Source organism: Crocuta crocuta, unplaced genomic scaffold (assembly GCF_008692635.1).
Source record: "Crocuta crocuta isolate KB4526 unplaced genomic scaffold, BGI_CrCroc_1.0 scaffold494, whole genome shotgun sequence".
In the NCBI taxonomy this organism is placed as follows: Eukaryota; Metazoa; Chordata; class Mammalia; order Carnivora; family Hyaenidae; genus Crocuta; species Crocuta crocuta.
In genome coordinates, this window is record NW_027527931.1 from 885,601 (window position 1) to 903,950 (window position 18,350).

The 18,350-nt window shown below is 46.2% G+C and overlaps 2 protein-coding genes across 2 annotated transcripts; one reads left to right on the forward strand and one right to left on the reverse strand.

The window, feature by feature from the left end:
• The first annotated feature begins 1,514 nt into the window (after positions 1-1,514).
• Positions 1,515-4,458, forward strand: LOC144221300 (T-cell surface glycoprotein CD1e, membrane-associated-like). The gene is made up of 6 exons (XM_077751752.1): positions 1,515-1,688; positions 1,952-2,254; positions 2,601-2,879; positions 3,088-3,366; positions 3,791-3,884; positions 4,009-4,458. Exons 1-6 carry the CDS (start codon positions 1,628-1,630, stop codon positions 4,181-4,183), a joined length of 1,191 nt encoding a protein of 396 aa, XP_077607878.1. The 5' UTR covers positions 1,515-1,627; the 3' UTR covers positions 4,184-4,458.
• A 10,522-nt stretch (positions 4,459-14,980) lies between these two features.
• Positions 14,981-16,015, reverse strand: OR10T2 (olfactory receptor family 10 subfamily T member 2). Its single transcript, XM_077751535.1, has one exon. It carries the CDS (start codon positions 16,013-16,015, stop codon positions 14,981-14,983), a length of 1,035 nt encoding a protein of 344 aa, XP_077607661.1.
• Positions 16,016-18,350: the final 2,335 nt, after the last annotated feature.

Here is an 18,350-nt window from a genome sequence, read left to right on the forward strand (position 1 = left end):
AAGGTGTTAAATTTGGCAAGTACATTTTAAGAGATTATTTAAAGTTACCTATATATATTTTAACACACTTTGATACTAGTATTTCTTGCATAATTTCTTGGGTTTTCCATTCAGGTCGATTTTGGTTTTACTCAGACAACTGATTTTATGAAAGGCGTATGTGGCATATTCTTTGCATTTTTGAGTGTTCAGATATGGGGTAATTTTGGCCTTGGCAGAGAAGGATAATTTGCCTGAATAAAAAACTTTTGGATTATCTTATTATCTCAGCTTGGAAATATTCCCCACAGCCTTGTGTGTGAGGTGTCTGAAGCCAGTGCTATTCTTCTTTGAAAGTAGCCAGCATTTTGTCTGAAACTTTGTAAGATTTTTCTTTACCCTTAGAACTCAGAAATCGTACCAGGACGAGAGGGAGTGTGGGCCTTTTCTAATAACTGGCCACTATTCTCTAGTCCTCTCTATAAGAAAAGTAGAGCTTTCAGGTTGGGTTTGTTTGGTTTCCTCCAAAGGGCTTCTACCTCTGACATCGTGTGCCTGGCACATTTCTTGGCACCAGATGGGCTCTGACACAATGTTGGTTGGATGAATATAGGAAAACCCAACAAAGGAATGGAATTCCAATTGCCTTCAGGCTGCCCCAGCAAGCAGCAATGCAGGGAACAAAAATAGAGACTGCACACGGTACTTAATTCTCCCAGCAACACACCAGGCCCCTAGCATTCCTTCCCTGCTCTGGCCGGACACCGCCCGGGGATCCCCAGTGCTCCCAGGCCATGAGCTGAGAGCCCTTCACACCCAGAGGGAGACTTGCCACAGACATCTAGACTAATTGCGAGGGTGGGAGAGATCCCAGACCCCTGTGTGTTCCCTCCACACCCACTCATACTTCTTGAATGAGAATGACCTGCCTGCCAGCTCACCAGTGCGGGGCAAGCCCACCCTCAGACCCCCTTCAGCAGCCACTGATGGTCAGACGGCAGAAGCTGAGCCCAAGGACCTCCCTGTAGATACTGGGTCGCCTGTATTGGCACTAATGCCCCTCTTCATGGTGGTGGTACGGCTGCACCCCGGATGGCTTGTGTCTTCTGCCAATGACTTGAGAAGAGCAGAATAAGGAGACGGAGAGGGTGAGGGAAGGGAGAGCAGACAGGGCAGCAAGAGGGGTGAAAGCAGAAAGAAAGGGGAAATGGGAGAAGTAGAGGAGAGGAGTGGGGGGCCTTGAAGAGGGAGAAGGAGCTTTAGCAGCAGGAGGAGGGGCTGCAGGCCGCGGGCCCCTGGGAGCACCTGCTAGCCCCTCTCTCCACAGAGCAGGACACATAGCCCAGGTGTGGACCTGATTGCTCCCAGCCGGAAAGGTCTAGTTCTCCAGCGGGACCGCAGGCTGCAGCCGGGAGCCCTCTGACAGTAGCTGTGCACAGGGGCGGGGAACTCGGGAGAGAATCGGCAGAGAGGGAGGGGAAATGAGAGCCCCGCGGCCTGCCGTGGGGAGGCGGGAGGGTTTCTTGAGAGGGAAGTGGGCAGAGGGTGAGGTTTGCCTGTGTGGGCTGCAGGGGAAGCCGTATGAAGGCGGCAGGGCCGGAGGGCAGCGCTATCTGGGTCGCGTGAGCCGTCCTCCTCCGGAGCCACCATGCTGCTCGCGCTGCTCCTGACCTTCCCGGGACTTCTCCATCCTGCTGCAGGCACAGGGGGTAGGAAGGGCCCTGGGAAGATCCCTGGGGCCGGGCGCTGCAGGGGAGCCCGGGGAGGGGGGAGGGGAGGAAGGCATAGGCTCCCACAAGACGCCCTCGGCGTCTGCGCCCCAGGCTGGCCACCGTGTCTTGCCCCATCTCATTTTCCCTTCTTGGTTTTGGGGAGAGCGGGCTGGCCGGGGAGCGGCCGGGATGCGGGAATGTGTGCAACCCGTGTAACTGTCTCCATCCCTCCGCTCCCCCGCTGGCCCGCCCTGGCCCAGCCTCAGCCCCCCGGGCCCCGCGCCCCCCTGGCCCGGCCGCAGAGGACCCGCTCTCCTTCCGCGTGCTCCAGGCCTCCTCGTTTGCCAACCACAGCTGGGCGCACTCGCAGGCCTCGGGCTGGCTGGGCGAGCTGCAGACGCACGGCTGGGACCCGGCGCTGGGCACCATCCGCTTCCTGTGGCCCTGGTCCCGGGGCAACTTCAGCGCCCAGATGCTGCAGAACCTCCAGAGCCTGTTCCAGCTGTACTTCCACGGGTTCACCATCGAAGTGCAGGCCTTTGCCCGGGAGTTCCAGTTCGAATGTGAGTTCACGGTTCCAAGCTGGTATTTGCCTCGAGGCTCCGGACCCCCCTTGCAAAGGGGCTCTGACCTTCCCCAAGCTTNCTTCCAAGTGAGCCCTTCGGGTCCAGCCCTCAACTTCCCAACACCTTCCCCGTCCAGCACCTGCACCTTCATTATTCCTCAATACCTTCTTATCTTCACAGTGTCTTCCCACAGATGCCCCCCCACCCCCCAGCCACCTGACGCCAGTGTGCTGTGTGATTTCCGGCAGATTTCCCTTCCCCTGAATCCCTTTATTTCTACACCGGTGGCTTTTCCTCCCGGTGACTCTTTCCACACGATTCTGTTCTCCTCGCCCATCCCCAGACCCCTTTGAGCTCCAGGTGTCAGCTGGCTGTACATTGCATGCTGGGAAGGCTTCCGGAATCTTCTTCAACGGGGCATATCAAGGCTCAGATTTCCTGAGTTTCCAGGGAAACTCCTGGCAGCCATCTCCGGGAGCAGGGAGTCGGGCCCAGAAAGTCTGTGCCGTGCTCAACCGCTACCGTGACATTAAGGAAATCGTGCTGAGCCTTCTCAGCAACACCTGCCCCCAGTTTCTGGCAGGAATCCTTGAAGCAGCGAAGTCCGAGCTGGGACGACCAGGTGAGCATCCCCAGGGCTGAGGGCTTCCTGTCAGACTCTATCATCCCTTTGAAACGTGCGCTGAGAGGCTAGAGAGTGGGATAGGTGGGCTTAGGATTGTTTCCCAGATGAGACAAGGAAGTGATCACTCCACCTGCTAAGACCACCGAGTCACTGAGCTCGGGCCTAGGTGCCCCCTAAGATCCATGTCTCCTCATCTTCTCTGCAGTGAGGCCAGAGGTCTGGCTGTCCAGCGGCCCCAGTCCCGGCCCTGGCCGTCTGCTGCTGGTGTGCCACGTCTCCGGCTTCCACCCAAAGCCAGTGTGGGTGATGTGGATGCGGGGTGAGCAGGAGCAGCCGGGCACCCGGCGAGGCGACGTCCTGCCCCATGCCGACGAGACGTGGTACCTCCGGGTGACCCTGGACGTGGCGGCGCGGGAGGCAGCCGGCCTGTCTTGCCGAGTGAGACACAGCAGTCTAGGAGGCCACGACATAGTCATCCACTGGGGTGAGAAGGACCTGGGGCCCGGCTGGGAAACGACAATCGTCCCGGAGTCCTGGGGCCCCTGAGTGAGGTACTTGGGAGATGGGCGGGGATGCTTTGCACAGGAGAACAGAAGCACAGGAGGGTCCAAACACGAGCAGAGAAAGACTGCGTTTAAGTTCAAGAAAATGGAAGTAGGGTATTCGATGTACTAAGGAGAAAAAGAGGCATCCGGTGATTCTGGGAAAGAGATGTGGCAGACGATGGGGGTGCAGACTTAGGAGGAGTTGGGTTGAGAGCTCCAGAAAATGCAGATGGAAGTTTCAGGAAGGATCCTCCTCCCTCACCCCCCCCTCCCCGCCCCGTGGAATGAGAAGCATCCACGGTGGCCACTGCACAGAGAACCTTGAGCGTTGCCGAGTGACGTCCTTGCTTTCTCCCCAACAAGGTAGAGACTGGGCCCTGTTGACACTGATGTGTCTGGCGGTGCTGGTCACCCTGCTCCTGCTGCTGGGCCTGCACTGCTCACTTAGAAAGCTCAGGTGAGCCTCCTCTTCTCCTTCTGTTTCTTCCCCTTCTAATCAACTCATTCCTCTTGCCTCCACCTTCCCCACTTTCTCTCTGATTTCCCTTCATTGGGATTAATACCCTCTTCCTGTCCTATAGCTCACATGGGAGAGCCGTGGCGCCCGGTGCATCCAGTCCTGACCCCGCCACAGCAGCCAACGACTGGGGACCCAGGACCTCAGGACACCAGCTCCATGCCCCTCGGGAATCATGGGTCAAGAACAAACTTTTAAAGAAATTGAAAGCAAGCCTAACTCTACTCTGGCAACATTAGCTTTTCCCTCCCATAGAAAATCTGTGTCTGCTGCTTCTTACACATGGTTCATACCTATAAACAAAGCATAGTTTTGATTAAAAGAAGGCTTGTTATGGTGGGAATCTTGACCCCTTCGGAAATCTGTACTCTTTTTTCTTTTTCCTGTCTTCCAGCAATATCTTTCCTGCCTTGGCCACGTCTTCATTGGCTGACTCTTCAAACTCTAATTCAGATGCTCCTTTCTCATGGATGCTTCCCTAGATTTCCCAGTTGAAAGCTCTTGCAAGGTTGGATGAATGGTCCNAAGAACAAACTTTTTTTCCATTTTTTTATTTTAACAGTTTATTGTCAAATTAGTTTCCACGGTAAAGAACAAACTTTTAAAGAAATTGAAAGCAAGCCTAACTCCACTCTGGCAACATTAGCTTTTCCCTCCCATAGAAAATCTGTGTCTGCTGCTTCTTACACATGGTTCATACCTATAAACAAAGCATAGTTTTGATTAAAAGAAGGCTTGTTATGGTGGGAATCTTGACCCCTTCGGAAATCTGTACTCTTTTTTCTTTTTCCTGTCTTCCAGCAATATCTTTCCTGCCTTGGCCACGTCTTCATTGGCTGACTCTTCAAACTCTAATTCAGATGCTCCTTTCTCATGGATGCTTCCCTAGATTTCCCAGTTGAAAGCTCTTGCAAGGTTGGATGAATGGTCCCAAATAGATTCATCTCTTCCTACTCTGAACAGTGATTATTTAGGCTTTTGCTCTTTTTTTTCTTTTTTTTTTCTCAGTTGCTTGACAGCAGGATGCAGGTGTCTGTACTGGTACCTGTGACCAAAAATCTGACCTGGATTCAGGGCAGGCTTCATGGGCGTGTGAACTGTGCAGTGGTTGCTGTCTTGAAATCCTTAATAAAACTTGGAGATACTGTGTTTTTGTTTTGTCCTGGCCCCACGGATTATGTAGCTGGTTTAGAGCAAGATGTTTTTCAGTAAACGCTGATTGAAATAAATTCATTGTCTGAGTGATGTTTTCTTAAGTCGTTCCCCTTTGACATCACTGCATCATCTGCTTGTGTTCTCATTAAGACTCACTCTGTCCCCCTGTGTCTCTCACCAAAGCTGAGGGGGGCAGGTGAGTGCTCTAGACTTCACAGTGGTTGGGGTATCTGTGTGTCTTCAGATATTTTTCAAGAAAATAATGACATAGGAGATGTCTCCTGTCAGAGCGAGGACGGGGCTGGACCAGCGTTCTCATTTCTCCGACTGTTTGTCCACGTGTGTCTTCATGTTGCATGTAGTCAGGGAAGAAATTCCTACTTTGAGTGATCAGTCAGGAAGAGGACATGGGGACTGAGGAGGGGCAGAGTCAAGGTAGCAAAGGAAAAGAGCGATCAGACACTATGTGTTTACTTTTCTGTATTAGTTTGGCTTATAATTATTATCATTGTTATTTATAGTTTTCCCCTCACTCTTTAAAATATAGATTTTAAAATTATCGACTTACTTTGAGGCATCTTTGTCTGAGCCCGTTAGGGAGCAGAAAGCCATCCAGGCGATGAGTTCATGCAGATGTCCAGCTGACGCCTTCCCATAGATAACTGAGCAGATTGTGCAGATTTCCTAGTAGACACGTGTCTCTTTTTATATGGGGCATTTTCAAGTTAAGAGACAGGGTTCTGTGACCCTGTGCCCAGGCTGTACTCTTACCCATGAACAAAGTCTCAGCGTCAGGCTTTTACCACTGAGCGGCCATCACCTTCGGCAAGGCATGCTCACACGGCTTATGTAGAGGCATCTGGGGAGGAAGGCAGAATTTTACAGGGCTGCTTGGAGCCCTCTATGATGAAGTGCAAGGTTCCCTATCATTCAAGAGCAAAGCATGCCACTAAATCACCCCAGAAGAAAGGTGTCCTCAAAACCATGTAATTCTGGCTGAAACTCCAGAATGTGGATTTATTTCTCTAGAGGACCAGGGAGGTGTTTTCAATAGTTCAGGATAACACTTTCTAGTCCTGCCAGCTAGAGAACCAGGAGAGAAATCTGCCTTGCTGATGGTACAAACCTGGAGCTTACTGTATTCTGTTGTGCACACAAATGCAGTAGAAACACTAGGAGGTCTTTTGAAAAAAGAGATAGAGACCCTAGTCTTGGTTGTTGTTGAATTCTCCAGGTGTGATAGTGACCGTTGACGCTTCAGCAGGACGGGAGGGATCAGGACACATTGGGCTAAGCCTGGCAGAGCTCAGGAGCCATATGCCGTCGGCCAGCCATGACTGAGAGGAGGTCCGTCTGCCGTCTTCTACCCAAATGCATGGAGAAAGGTGAGGATGTGGACAACTGGATTAAGTGGAGCCACTTAAACTGGGACAGGGATTCAGGCTCCAAGAATGTCACCTGTGGGGGAAGAAAGATATTTATGCACAACCTGCTTTGGAGCCTGTGTGAGGGGGAGAGGTCGTGTTGAAAGCTTCTTCGGGTTACCCACAGGAGGGACCTATAGATTTGGGGGACTTGGATTTTGTCCTTAAGGATTTAAAATTAGTTTATGCTTTTTCTTTGTTGACTCCTTCCCCTCTCTTACTTTCTCTGGTAAATGGTCCTGCCATTTGTTGGTTCTTAAGATTTAAACTTTCTTTTCTTCGCTTTATCATTGTTCCTGAATAGTCAGCCAGCAAAACCTTCTTTATAAGTTCTCTTACATTTCCCCTTTCTATGACCGTGGTCCAAGTGTGAACAAAATGTAATGTAAGTTCACAATCCCGTTGCTGATCATGTGATAATGACCACAAACTGACCATAAGCTCAATTCTTATAGCAAATAGAAGTACCTATCTTATGGTATGGTTAAAACTGATCGAAAAATAATAAACATTTGGGGACCCAGGGTGGCTCAGTAGGTTGGGTGGCCATCAGGTCATGATCTCACGGTCCATGGGTTCGAGCCCCACGTCGGGCTCTGTGCTGACAGCTCAGAGCCTGGAGCCTGTTTATGATTCTATGTCTCTCTCTCTCTGACCCTCCCCTGCTCACACTGTCTCTCTCTCTCTCTCTCTCTCTCAGAAATAAATAAAACGTTAAAAAAATAAAAAAAAATAAACATTTAAGTGGATCCTGCTGTAGAGAAGAACTCTCCTACATGCTTTATACATATTAACTCATGTGATCCTCATAGCAATTCTGAGGTAGACACCATTATTCACACTTCATTTTATTTTGTTATCATTTATTAATGTTTATTTGCTTATTTTTAAGAAAGAGAGAGTGTGAGCTGAGGAGGGACAGAGAGACAAAGAGGGAGACAGAGAATCCAAAATAGGCTCTGTACCATCAGCAGAGAGCCTGGTGCAGGGCTCAAACTCATGAGCCATGATATCATGACCTGAGCCAAAGTTGGGCACTTAACCAGCTGAACCACCCAGGTGCCCCCATTATTCCCATTTTATAAGCGAAGAGACAAAGGTCACATAACTAGTAAGCATTGTAAGTTTTGCTCCCAAACCCATGCTTAAAACACTATACTCCACATTCAACAAATAATTGTCAGAAGCCTATCTCATGATAGGTAATGAAATACAGCAGAGACACTGGGTAAAATCTCTTACACACAGAACATATGTGATAGTGGAGGGTTGGGGAGACAGACAGGAAGCAAATAAAAATACTTCATGTGAGATAGTGACATTGTAGGATCCCAGATTGATTTGGGAAAGGAGATCAAAGAGGAAAATGGGCTATTATTGCAAAGACAGTGGAAAGAATGGGAGCCTCTGAGAAGGTGGCTTTTGAGAGAAGACCTAAAACAAGAACAAGAACCATGGCATGCAGTGCCTCGGGGAAGAGCGTTCATTCCAGGCAAAGGAACTGCAGACAAAAGCAGTGTTGTACTGGGTGTGTTCTAGAAACTCCCACATGGCTGACTATACTGGAGTGAATTGTGGGGAACATGACAGGAGGTGAGGCCCATGAGCTGGGGTCAGTTCATAAAGGGGCCTCATAGTCCACTGCACTGGGACCGAAAGTCATTGGAGAATTCAGAATAAATGGAGAGCAGCCATTAGGTAAAAGGAGATGAACTCATAAGCACAAGTTGTATGTGGCCTCAACATTGGATGACTACAAAATGGCGCCCATTCACCTGCGCACTCACACCACAGTGACCCTGGTCTGCTTATCTGCACTGGCCCTAATTCAAAGTATGCCTCATGTACACGCCAACCAGTGTTCAGCATTGCTTACGAAGCGGCACCCTGTCCGGTGCCCTCTCCAGTTCACGCCCCCATTGGCTAACTGTCCGTTGCCCATGGGGTTGCTTGGAACAGCTTCAGGACTTCCATTTCTGCTGGTACACAACGCCTCTCACCGGTTTTCAGGTGCCTCTACAGAGGGCTGCTCCACGTGGAGGCGAGGGCTGGGCTGTGGCTGCCTCCTCAGTTCTTTGTCTCTGGTAGTAGTTCGCGAAGTGGCCTTGCCTGTGTTTAACCTAAAGCCTCCTGTGTCCTGTAAGGCCAGCTCTAGCTCTGACTCCTCTCTTGGGATTCGATAGAGACTCCCCACAGCTTTTCCTCAGTTTCAGTCCGCTGGCTAAAGTAGCTGCTTTCCTCATCACAGTGACTGAAATCATAGAGGTTACAGGTGATTCACATAAACTCAGGGTGAACTCAGTATGTTAAAAGACGTAAAAAGTGTTCTTAATCTGTCGTATGAAAACGATTGCCCACGTACTAGCAGTGACACCTTTGCTTACCACTAAAATGCTGTATGTGCCTCAGAACCCACTTTCTACGTTTAAGGGGAAAAAAGGAAATTCCCTCTAGGAGAGGTCATTGCTTCCATTTCCTATGTCCAGACCAAAGGATGGTACCGATATTCTTCAAGAGAAGAACAACAATGATTTTCAAAATATCAAATAAAAGTGGGGTGCCTGGGTGGCTAAGGTCATGATACCAGGGGGTCATGAATTTGAGCCCCACATCGGGCTCTGTGTTGACAATTCAGAGTCTGCCTGGGATTCTCTCTTCCCCTGTCTCTCTCTGCCCCTCCCTTGCTAGTGCTCTCTCTCCCTGAAAATAAATAAATACAGTTAAAAATGTGTTTAGTTACAAAGCAAAATATGTTTGAATATTATAGTATGTATTTAACTTTTTATTGATTTTAATAGGTAGTAGTGTTATGTACAGACATATCTACTAATTATGGTTTCCTTTGTAGACATGGCTATTTGTATAGACAGGCAAGACTGAGCAGAAGGCATAATAAGCCAGGGTATTCCAGAAAAATTATTCATGAAATCAAATACAGGGAAGATTGTTCACCAGCAATAACCGCCATCTAATAACCAAGTGGAAAAAGGGGTCCTACAGTTAATCATTGTAGATGGTCACACATAGTAACCAAGCACTAAAAAAGTTTGGAAGTGCATTCCAACAAGATGATTTAGTCAAAATCTAAAAAAGGAGAAGTAACTATGCAAACCCAGTTTTCACATCCCCAGAGACTTATTTTAGATATCTCTGAATCATACTAATTATATTATTTTAAATATATGTTTTTTAAAAATTATAATTTCTGTTATAGTAAATACTAGGAATTTCTGTAAAATAATCGTAATGAATGCTAAAATGTATAAATTTAACCAGTGCTAACAGACTGAGTAAATACACCACAATGATAGTATAATAACACCTCACAAGTTAAAAAATGATAAGTTAATTAAAAAGATTAAAATCAGTAAGGTAGTTCTAGACTTGAAAATCCCCTGGTAAAATAATTAGAATTTTATTCTAATATCTAGAATATATATAGATATGCTCACCTGAATCTTCATTTCTTTAATCCTTACTTATTCATATTTTTATTTTTAGTGATTTCCTTCCTCCATTTTTATTATAGAGGAAAATATAAATAAAAAATCAACTGCTACCATTTTATTAGAGGAGAAACACACAAACACAATTTGTATAAACTCCTAGGTAATTTTCCTCTTGGATTTGCCTTCCCAGTGCTTCATTAATTTTACTCATTTCAAGTATTTTATGCTCCATAATAAGTTGTGTGTTTAATGCTTAAACATAGAAAGATTGTGAGGATTTAGTGTTTGGGGAATACAGTTTGATGTATTTATGTTGTTACCAAGAGGGCTTCAAGCCATCTAGACTTCAGGCCAGTGCACGTTTTAGTGAGTTTTTCCATCCACGCACAAAAACTTCACTGGACAATAAAAATACACATTTCAACAGGTTGAAAATCAAATTTAGTGCAAGGAGCAGGCGAGGGGCAGGTGTGACGTCTTCCTTGCCGTTGTCTGTTGTTCCCTGTACGCCTCTGCTCTGAGAGTGGCCAGAAATGAGGTCTGGACAGAGTGGGCCTCCGAACGCCTGGCGGTCCCGGGGTAGCTTGGAGGCAGAGTCCTTCCCTTAGCAGGATGGGAACCACTGGGCGGCTCCGACCTGACAAGACAGAGAATCTGAATTGTTTTTCAAAGGATCATCCTGGCCGCTTTATGGAAAACAGACTTGGGAACAGGGGCAAGTGTGGAAGTAGCAATATACGTATCCAAAAGGAATTTAGGAACGACTCAGGGCCTTTGTTCTAAGAAGCTGGACTCCCATTCGGAATTACAATGAACTAAGGTAGGAATATGAAAGGTACAGAGTTAGGGTACAGACTGAGAATTTGGTTTGGGGTGTTTAATTTGAAATGCCCGGGGTTGGGAGGTGAGGGGCTGGGTGACTCATTCGGATAAGCATCCGACTTTGGCCTAGGTCACGATCTCGCGGTTCGTGGGTTCGAGCCCCGCGTCGGGCTCTGTGCTGACAGCTCAGAGCCTGGAGCCTGCTTTGAACTCTGTGTCTCCCTCTCTCTCTGCTCCTCCCCCACTTGCTGTCTCTCCTTCAAAAATAAATAAGCATTAAAAGATTTTTTTTTTTTTTTAACTTGAAATGCCCGTTAAAATACACTGCGGGGCAGGAGGTACCCATATGAACAGATGGTTGGAAGCCGGTGAAGGGGCTGGGGGTCAGAAGCCGGTTCTCTGTGCTGTGGGCCGGGCTGAGGGTAGGAGGGAGGGACTGGCCGGTTCTTTCTGCTGGATTACAGGAGGGGTGGCTGAGATTTCACCGGAACTGAGAGGGGCCTCGCTCATGGGGGGACTCCAAGCTGAAATATCACAAGCCCACAGATGGGCCTTCAGTTTTGAATGTTGCTGGGTTCCAAGTGTTCTGGAAATAACCAGCAGCCCAGAACAATGCCTGAAATTCAAAGCGGATGGAAGGAGCCGGGTGGGAGTGAGAAACATTGTTACTCATCTCTGACAAAAGAAGCCTAGAAACTGAAAGTAAATACCTAGAAATGCTTACAACAATTCAGCTGAGTAATTGTATGTGTCTTAATCTAACAGTAAGGCGAGAAAAGTTCTTGTGTGTCCTTTTGATTTTGGTTTTATGTAACTCATTTCACTGTAGTTTACAAAAGCACTGGCACATAATACTTTGGGAGGAAAATTAGTCTTTTGCCTCAGATAGATTGAAAGCATAGTCAGAATATGAAGGGAGCACCTGACCATAAAAAGACGGGAAATATAGGTATTTGTGTGTTCTTGTTTGCATTATTTGCATGTGATTGCATAAGAAATATATTAAAATAACTCAGAAAACTTTTTCCTCAAATGTGTTAAAATTCACTAATGTACTAACAAGTAAGTCAGCAAGTTGTTCAAACACTAAGTGTGAATTTCAGGGACGGTCTGGTGCTGGAGGAGAGAGCAGTCTGGGGACTAGAATATTTACAAGATCTGGTGATTATACTTATGTTTCAAATATTCATGAAAATACTATGGCCAAGTGGGTTTATTTTTTTACAAGGTCTGCAGGGGATGATCTGAGGTACAGGTGCACAGACACACACTAGGTCAGAAGAAGAAAAAGGAAGCAACTAGTAAGAGACACAGTTTCGACTAGAAACGGGGTAACACACCAACAGGGAGGCAAACGACAGTCGCAAGCTGAACCCTGAAGGAACACAACTTCGGATTTTCAACACCCCCCAGGGTTCCCCCGGCAAGCTGTAGGCAGATAGTGCGGGTGACACACTTCACCCATTTCTCACTTGGAGGATATTTTATTTTACCCTTTGACCCAGGAAGGAGTGTTTGGTCGGGATCAGCTACAGTGTTTTCATTTGGGAAAGATAACCAAGTCTGCGCGGTAGGGGATGGAGTTAAGGATCAGGACTTGTTTTCAGCCGTTACTGTGTGAATTGACGGAGGACTCAGCCAGAGCAATGAGAGAAGGTGAATGTTGGCTACAGGCTCTTACTCTAACCCAAGCAGCGCACTGCTGGGACAAAAGCCAGTGTGCTTTAGGACAAAGAAGAATCCCCATGTGTCCACTTGGCTTCCTTGTCTCCAAAACTTGGCTGAGGGCATGCCAATGGTTACATTGCCGGGTTGTGACTATGAATTAAAGGGGCGCAGAGCTAGGACCCGGGGAGTACATGTGTCAGGACCTTCTGTTAATGTGGGGGACACGGAATAACATACTTCCAAGAGCCACGTCACCCGGGAAGCCCTCTACAGTGGTCTGGGCACCAGCGCTGCCTCCGAGTCCTGTAGCTCAGGAAGGGCACCAGCCCTGACTTCTAGTCCTGTAGCTCAGGTAGGGCACCCTGCAGGCAGGGGTCCCACAGCACAGTGAACCTGCCTGTGCTCTGCTTTGTCTGGAAACCATTCTCTCTCTCTCTTTTTTTCTATTTTTTTCAATAGATTTATTTATTTATTTTGAGAGAGAGAGAGAGAGAGAGAGGAGGGGAAAGACAGAGAGAGAAGGAAAAAGAGAATCCCAAGTAGGCTCTGCACTGTCAGCACAGAACCCAATGCGGGGCTCCAACCCATCAACCCTGAGACCATGACCAGAGCTGAAACCAAGAATCAGATGCTCAACCGACTGAGCCACCCAAATACCCCCTGACCCTCTTCTTAAATGTCTCCGGGCTACTGAAAAATCCAGCTTAAGAACCTCGAGAAGGAAGTAGTGGATTTCTTGCTGACAAGGCACGCGTGGATTTGGGCCACATCTTGGGGAAACAAAGGCTGTAACTGTATACACACCTTGAGCACTTGTAAGGTTGTACAGCCTTAACTAGCATTCAAGGACAATCAATCGACTAAGCACCTCTCCCTTTTTATTGGCTTATTGTGTCTCTATATCATCCACAAGAAAAAAAGTTTTTTACCTCATTGAAAATATAAAAGAGAAGCCCTCTCACCTGATCCCAACAGAGTCAGACAGTTGGGTGACTAATTCAAAAAAGTCTGGTAGGGCCGAAAATTGAAAAAATGACCCTTATATAACTGAAATGTTTTATTTCAGCTCAAGATGCTTAAGTATACACATATTTATCAATATTTTCATTTAGGGATAAGGCTTTTCCTTTCAGTATTGACCCATGTGATCAGAGCTCTTTAGAGCACACCTAGCCTAACTAAGTCCACCCATGATTCGTTACAAAAATGGTCATGAATTTACAGATAAACAGGAACTGAGACTTGCAACATTGTGTAAGCAAATAACACTTTTCGATTTTTCGTGATTTTCTTTTCTTCTTTGATTTTCTTGCTCATACTTAATTTTTCCAGAATACTCCATCTAGCTGTATTAGAAACGAACAACCTTTATTACAATCATATTTCACCAGTCCATACTACAAATTACATTTCACAAGCAGAATAATTAGAGTAATAAATGTAACTGTCACAGATGGTTTCGAGAATAAGCAGACACTTTAACTTGTAAGGGCGGAAACATGCAGACACCCCAGGAAGTAATGTAATAGACATGAGTATTTATTGTACAAAGGCCAGGGGGATTTCCACAGGGAAAAGAGCGTGCTGCTTACCTTGTTATATAAAATCATGTTCCCTGTTTACACGTAATTTTCAGCCATACGATTAATGATAAGTGTTTTTCCTTTGGGTGGTGAAACATAATTTGAACAAATCAGACTTTAGTTTTTTTAATGTTTATTTATTTTTGAGAGAGAGAGAGAGAGAGAGAGAGACAGAGAATGAGAGGGGGAGGGGCTGAGAGAGAAGGAGGCACAGAATCTGAAGCAGGCTCCAGGCTCTGAGCTGTCAGCACATAGCTCGATGCAGGGCTCGAACCCATGAACTATGAGATCATGACCTGAGCCGAAGTCAAACACTCAACCGACTGAGCCCCCCAGGTGGCCCTGGGAGATTTTTATTCTAGTACGAGTTGGGTCAATGGGCAGAAGCTCTAATTAACAAGAATCAGCTCTCCCAATCAGAAGACAAACTCTGTGCTCACTAGATAATTCACATATTCACAGGAAAAAACAACAACCACAACAGTTGTTCAGGTGAAAAAAACCCCCAAGGCTCATCAGTTTGAAGAGTTTTAAACACCATCTCAAATTACATGGCTTGAAATGGTAGATTTAAAATAATAAAATTATAAAATAAAATAATAGACCTAAAATCAATTCTACTTAGTACTTGTAGTTCCAATGATTGAAATACAATGGTAGGTTCACGTAAGTTTCATGTTATGACCATTGCAGGTTGGTCAGCTGCAAGATCTGGGCCATTTCCAACTGTGTCCACCTTTCAATTTGAGTATTATTTTCCCTTAAAAAAACTATGCATTTTTCTGTTGCCCAAGTGTCAGTGTTTTGTTTTTGTTTTTTTGTTTTTTAACCAGGCTTTGGACAATGTACCATGTAGACTCATTCATGTTTTTTTTCTGGAATGGGAGGAAAGAAACAGGCATTAGTGATCCCTGTCCTTGGAAACATTGTCCACGTCAGGACTGGATTGGTAAAAAGACAGAGAAAGCATCCCACCTTTGACCTCTCTTGTAACTTCCCTCATTACTTTTAGGGTTTTTTGTTAGATCACCTTGGTTGTTACAGGGCTTTCCCAGAACTCTTTTCAGGGCTGACTTCACCTCCTGGTTCCTCAGACTGTAGACCAGAGGATTGAGCAGGGGAGTGACCACAGTGTAGGTCACTGCCACCAACTGATCCTTGTCTGAGGCGGACTTGGATTTGGGCCTCAGGTAGATGATGGAGGCACAGCCGTAGTGCACGAAGACCACCGTGAGGTGGGAGACACATGTGGCAAAGGCCTTCCTTTTTCCCTCAGCCGAGGGGATCTTAAGGATGGTGTTGACGATGAAGCCATAGGAGATAAGGATTAGCAGGAAAGGCACCATGATCACCAGGATGCTGAGGCTAAATAGAACCAGTTCTTTCACATGGGTGTCCTCACAGGCCAACTTAATGACGGGTGCCATGTCACAGAAATAGTGGTTGACTCTGTTGGGACCACAGAAAGGCATGTCACAGATGAGTTTGGTGGCCACCAAAGCAATGAAGAAGCCCGTGACTCCAGACAAGGAAACCAGCCCCAAGCCTAGCCTTTTGTTCATGACGAGCGTGTACCTCAGAGGGTGGCAAATTGCCGCATAGCGATCATACCCCATCACAGCAATGAGAAAGCAATTGGTGCAGGCAAAGCCAAGGAAAAAGAAGAGCTGTGTGGTACAGGCCACAAAGGAGACGCTCTTGGTGGCTGAGAGCAGGTGGGCCAGCAGCTGAGGGACGATGACAAGAGTGTAGCAGGATTCCGAAAAGGAAAGGATGAAGAGGAAACCGTACATGGGAGTGTGCAGAGTCCTGCAGCAGCGGATGACAGCCATGATGATGGCATTGGCCAGCAGGATTGTCAAGTACAGGAGAAGGAAGATGGCGAACAGCAGCAGCTGGAGGTCCCCCAGACTAGAGAAGCCCACCAGGATGAACTGTGTAACCACAGTGGACCTGTTGAAGCCTTGCATCTGGACAACTTCCTTCTGTGAAAAAGTTTGGAAGAGACAAAATGATACCCATCTTTGTAATGATAACATTCTTCCGATGTTCTTCACTTTCAGTATCATATTTGCAGGCACAGAATATTGATAGATCTCTCTCTCTCTCTGTCTCTCAGGACAAATATATTCCTTTTGACGATTTTTAGAAGAAATTATTAATCTCCAGTAATGGGAGAATGATTAGCTATATTAGACAAATACAACAGATTAAAAGAACCAACCAAAGAAGCAAGTTTGATATTTCCCACGACTATATGAGGATACGAGAACATTCTACTGTAAGAGAAAGAACAAGATATGAAGCCATATTAATAACAAGATTACAGGTGATTTGGGATTGCTTTCTGATATATTTTTATGTTCTCCAAATATTTAACAATAAACATATTTTAATTTGACGATTCTAAATATGTTTCACTTTTATGTAGCTCAGAATATTTTTACCTCTTTTTGTCTAGTGGCCAAACATAAACAGGAATAATTTGCTACTTCGGAATGTGATGTTATTATTTTTCCTAAATTAAAAAAAAAAGTGTTTTTTGGAATACCTACATATCTAAATTATGCATGGAATTTGTAACATGTGTCAGTGCCCACGATTACTGGCAGCAGTCGTAGTGGATGGCCTGCTAAGAACGGGACAAGCAAGAAAGCATGTCGGTGACCAAGTACAATCAGCAGATGGGTGCAGTGATAAAGACAAACATTATTATTATTACTTTAAGTTCAAGGACAATTCCTGGTAGAGAACAGTCTGAAAATCCAACTCATCATTTGATCTACAGTGGAAGGCATCTTGGAGGATTGGTAATGGGGTGCTGATGTGAGGGAAAGGTAGATTTCTCTTGCTGTGATACAGGAATGCATTTCCACTATTGGGCCTGTTTATGACACTTCTGTTATCAGAGGCAGAGCAGTGACCTCACAGGCCCTGGTTTGCGCCAGCCAATGGGCCATCTCTCCCAGGCTCGCTCCACTTCACACGCTGGGAAACCTTTCTGCAGTGCCTAGTTCCGTTAAGACAGCACCTCTTTCTACAATAACATCCAGAGCCCTAATCATCTCACTTTCCGAATCCATTCAGAAATGTAGGGGAAACCAGGTTTACTTGTACCACTCAACATCTCTCAACTTGTTGGCTTCTCTGACGGCTGTAGAGTGTAGGACATAGCCTGAGATGATGCTCTCGTACAAGTTCATTCTTGACCATCTCTGCTGAGGCTCCTTTGCTTAGGTGATTCCATGCACCTGTCATCATCACCCTTTCCCTTTCTATGGCACTTTGGGGAAAAGAAGAGACTACCCCACCACCCAGTAGATACCACAAGTGTCTTTGTGTCCTTGTTTCAGGCTGCGTGCATGCACAAAGTGCCTTCTCTTGAGCAAAGTAACCTGGAAGCATCCTCGTCTTTGCAATTATGGTATTAAATTGAAATCGTCTCCCATGTTTGGCTCCCTCTATAGATTATTAGCTTCTTATAGGCAGGGATGACTTTTTTTTTTTTAATGAATAGCTGAATCCCTAGCATAAAGCATACTTTCTAGTTTATCATAGGCTCAACATTTTTTATCTTAATAGAATATAAAACAACTAAATAATATGGTCCAGTAGTAGAGTCAGTACGAAAATTTAAGCTTTTGAACTTCTAATCTACTTTTGAAGAGCCTAAGTAACGTCATTTTGAAATTAAGGCCTCCATTAAGAGCAACCTCGGGCTGCATGTAGCCCCAGTTCCTCAGATTGCTCAAGGCTAAAGCCATACTCGGACCGCCCTCAGGTCAGCTAATCAAAAAACATTCCTGTGGTCTGAGTCAAGGCTGGGAACTGTAGACAGTTATTCTGTACAAACTAGCCAATTTCTCACTGCTTGCCTGAACCCCACATGGGCCCTTTGAACTCACCTCATAACTGGTCATTTTCAAAGGATTCTCAAAAGTCATGATTGGGTCCCACCAAAAATAACAAACACCTCACAGATACTGAATGGTCAACGCTGTTACCATGGGTGCTGTACAATTGTAATTGGTGCTTATGTGATGATGTTATATGTACAACATGTGCACTGTAACACCCCCGTCCCTTACCCCATAAAAACCCTGCTAACTATTGTTCGGGGTTTCACCTTACTGCCATGACACCGGTAGATGGGTGATCCCCGGCTCAAGCTTGTAATAAAGACCCGTTTTGTAACTTGCATCGGTGTCAGCTCCTTGGTGGTCTCTGGGGACTCACGAATCGGGCACAATACTTTCTACTTTCCATAGCTTATGTCACTGACATTTTATGTCAGAATCTGTTCCC

What these genes read in the sequence shown, in the direction of transcription:
- LOC144221300 (XM_077751752.1), top strand. Translation starts at nt 1,628, where the DNA reads ATGCTGCTCGCGCTGCTCCTGACCTTCCCGGGACTTCTCCATCCTGCT. An exon ending in TCCTGCTGCAGGCACAGGGG is followed by an intron (nt 1,689 to 1,951) that starts GTAGGAAGGGCC and finishes GCCCTGGCCCAG; the next exon opens with CCTCAGCCCCCCGGGCCCCG. An exon ending in CGACATAGTCATCCACTGGG is followed by an intron (nt 3,367 to 3,790) that starts GTGAGAAGGACC and finishes CTCCCCAACAAG; the next exon opens with GTAGAGACTGGGCCCTGTTG.
- OR10T2 (XM_077751535.1), bottom strand. Translation starts at nt 16,015, where the DNA reads ATGCAAGGCTTCAACAGGTCCACTGTGGTTACACAGTTCATCCTGGTG.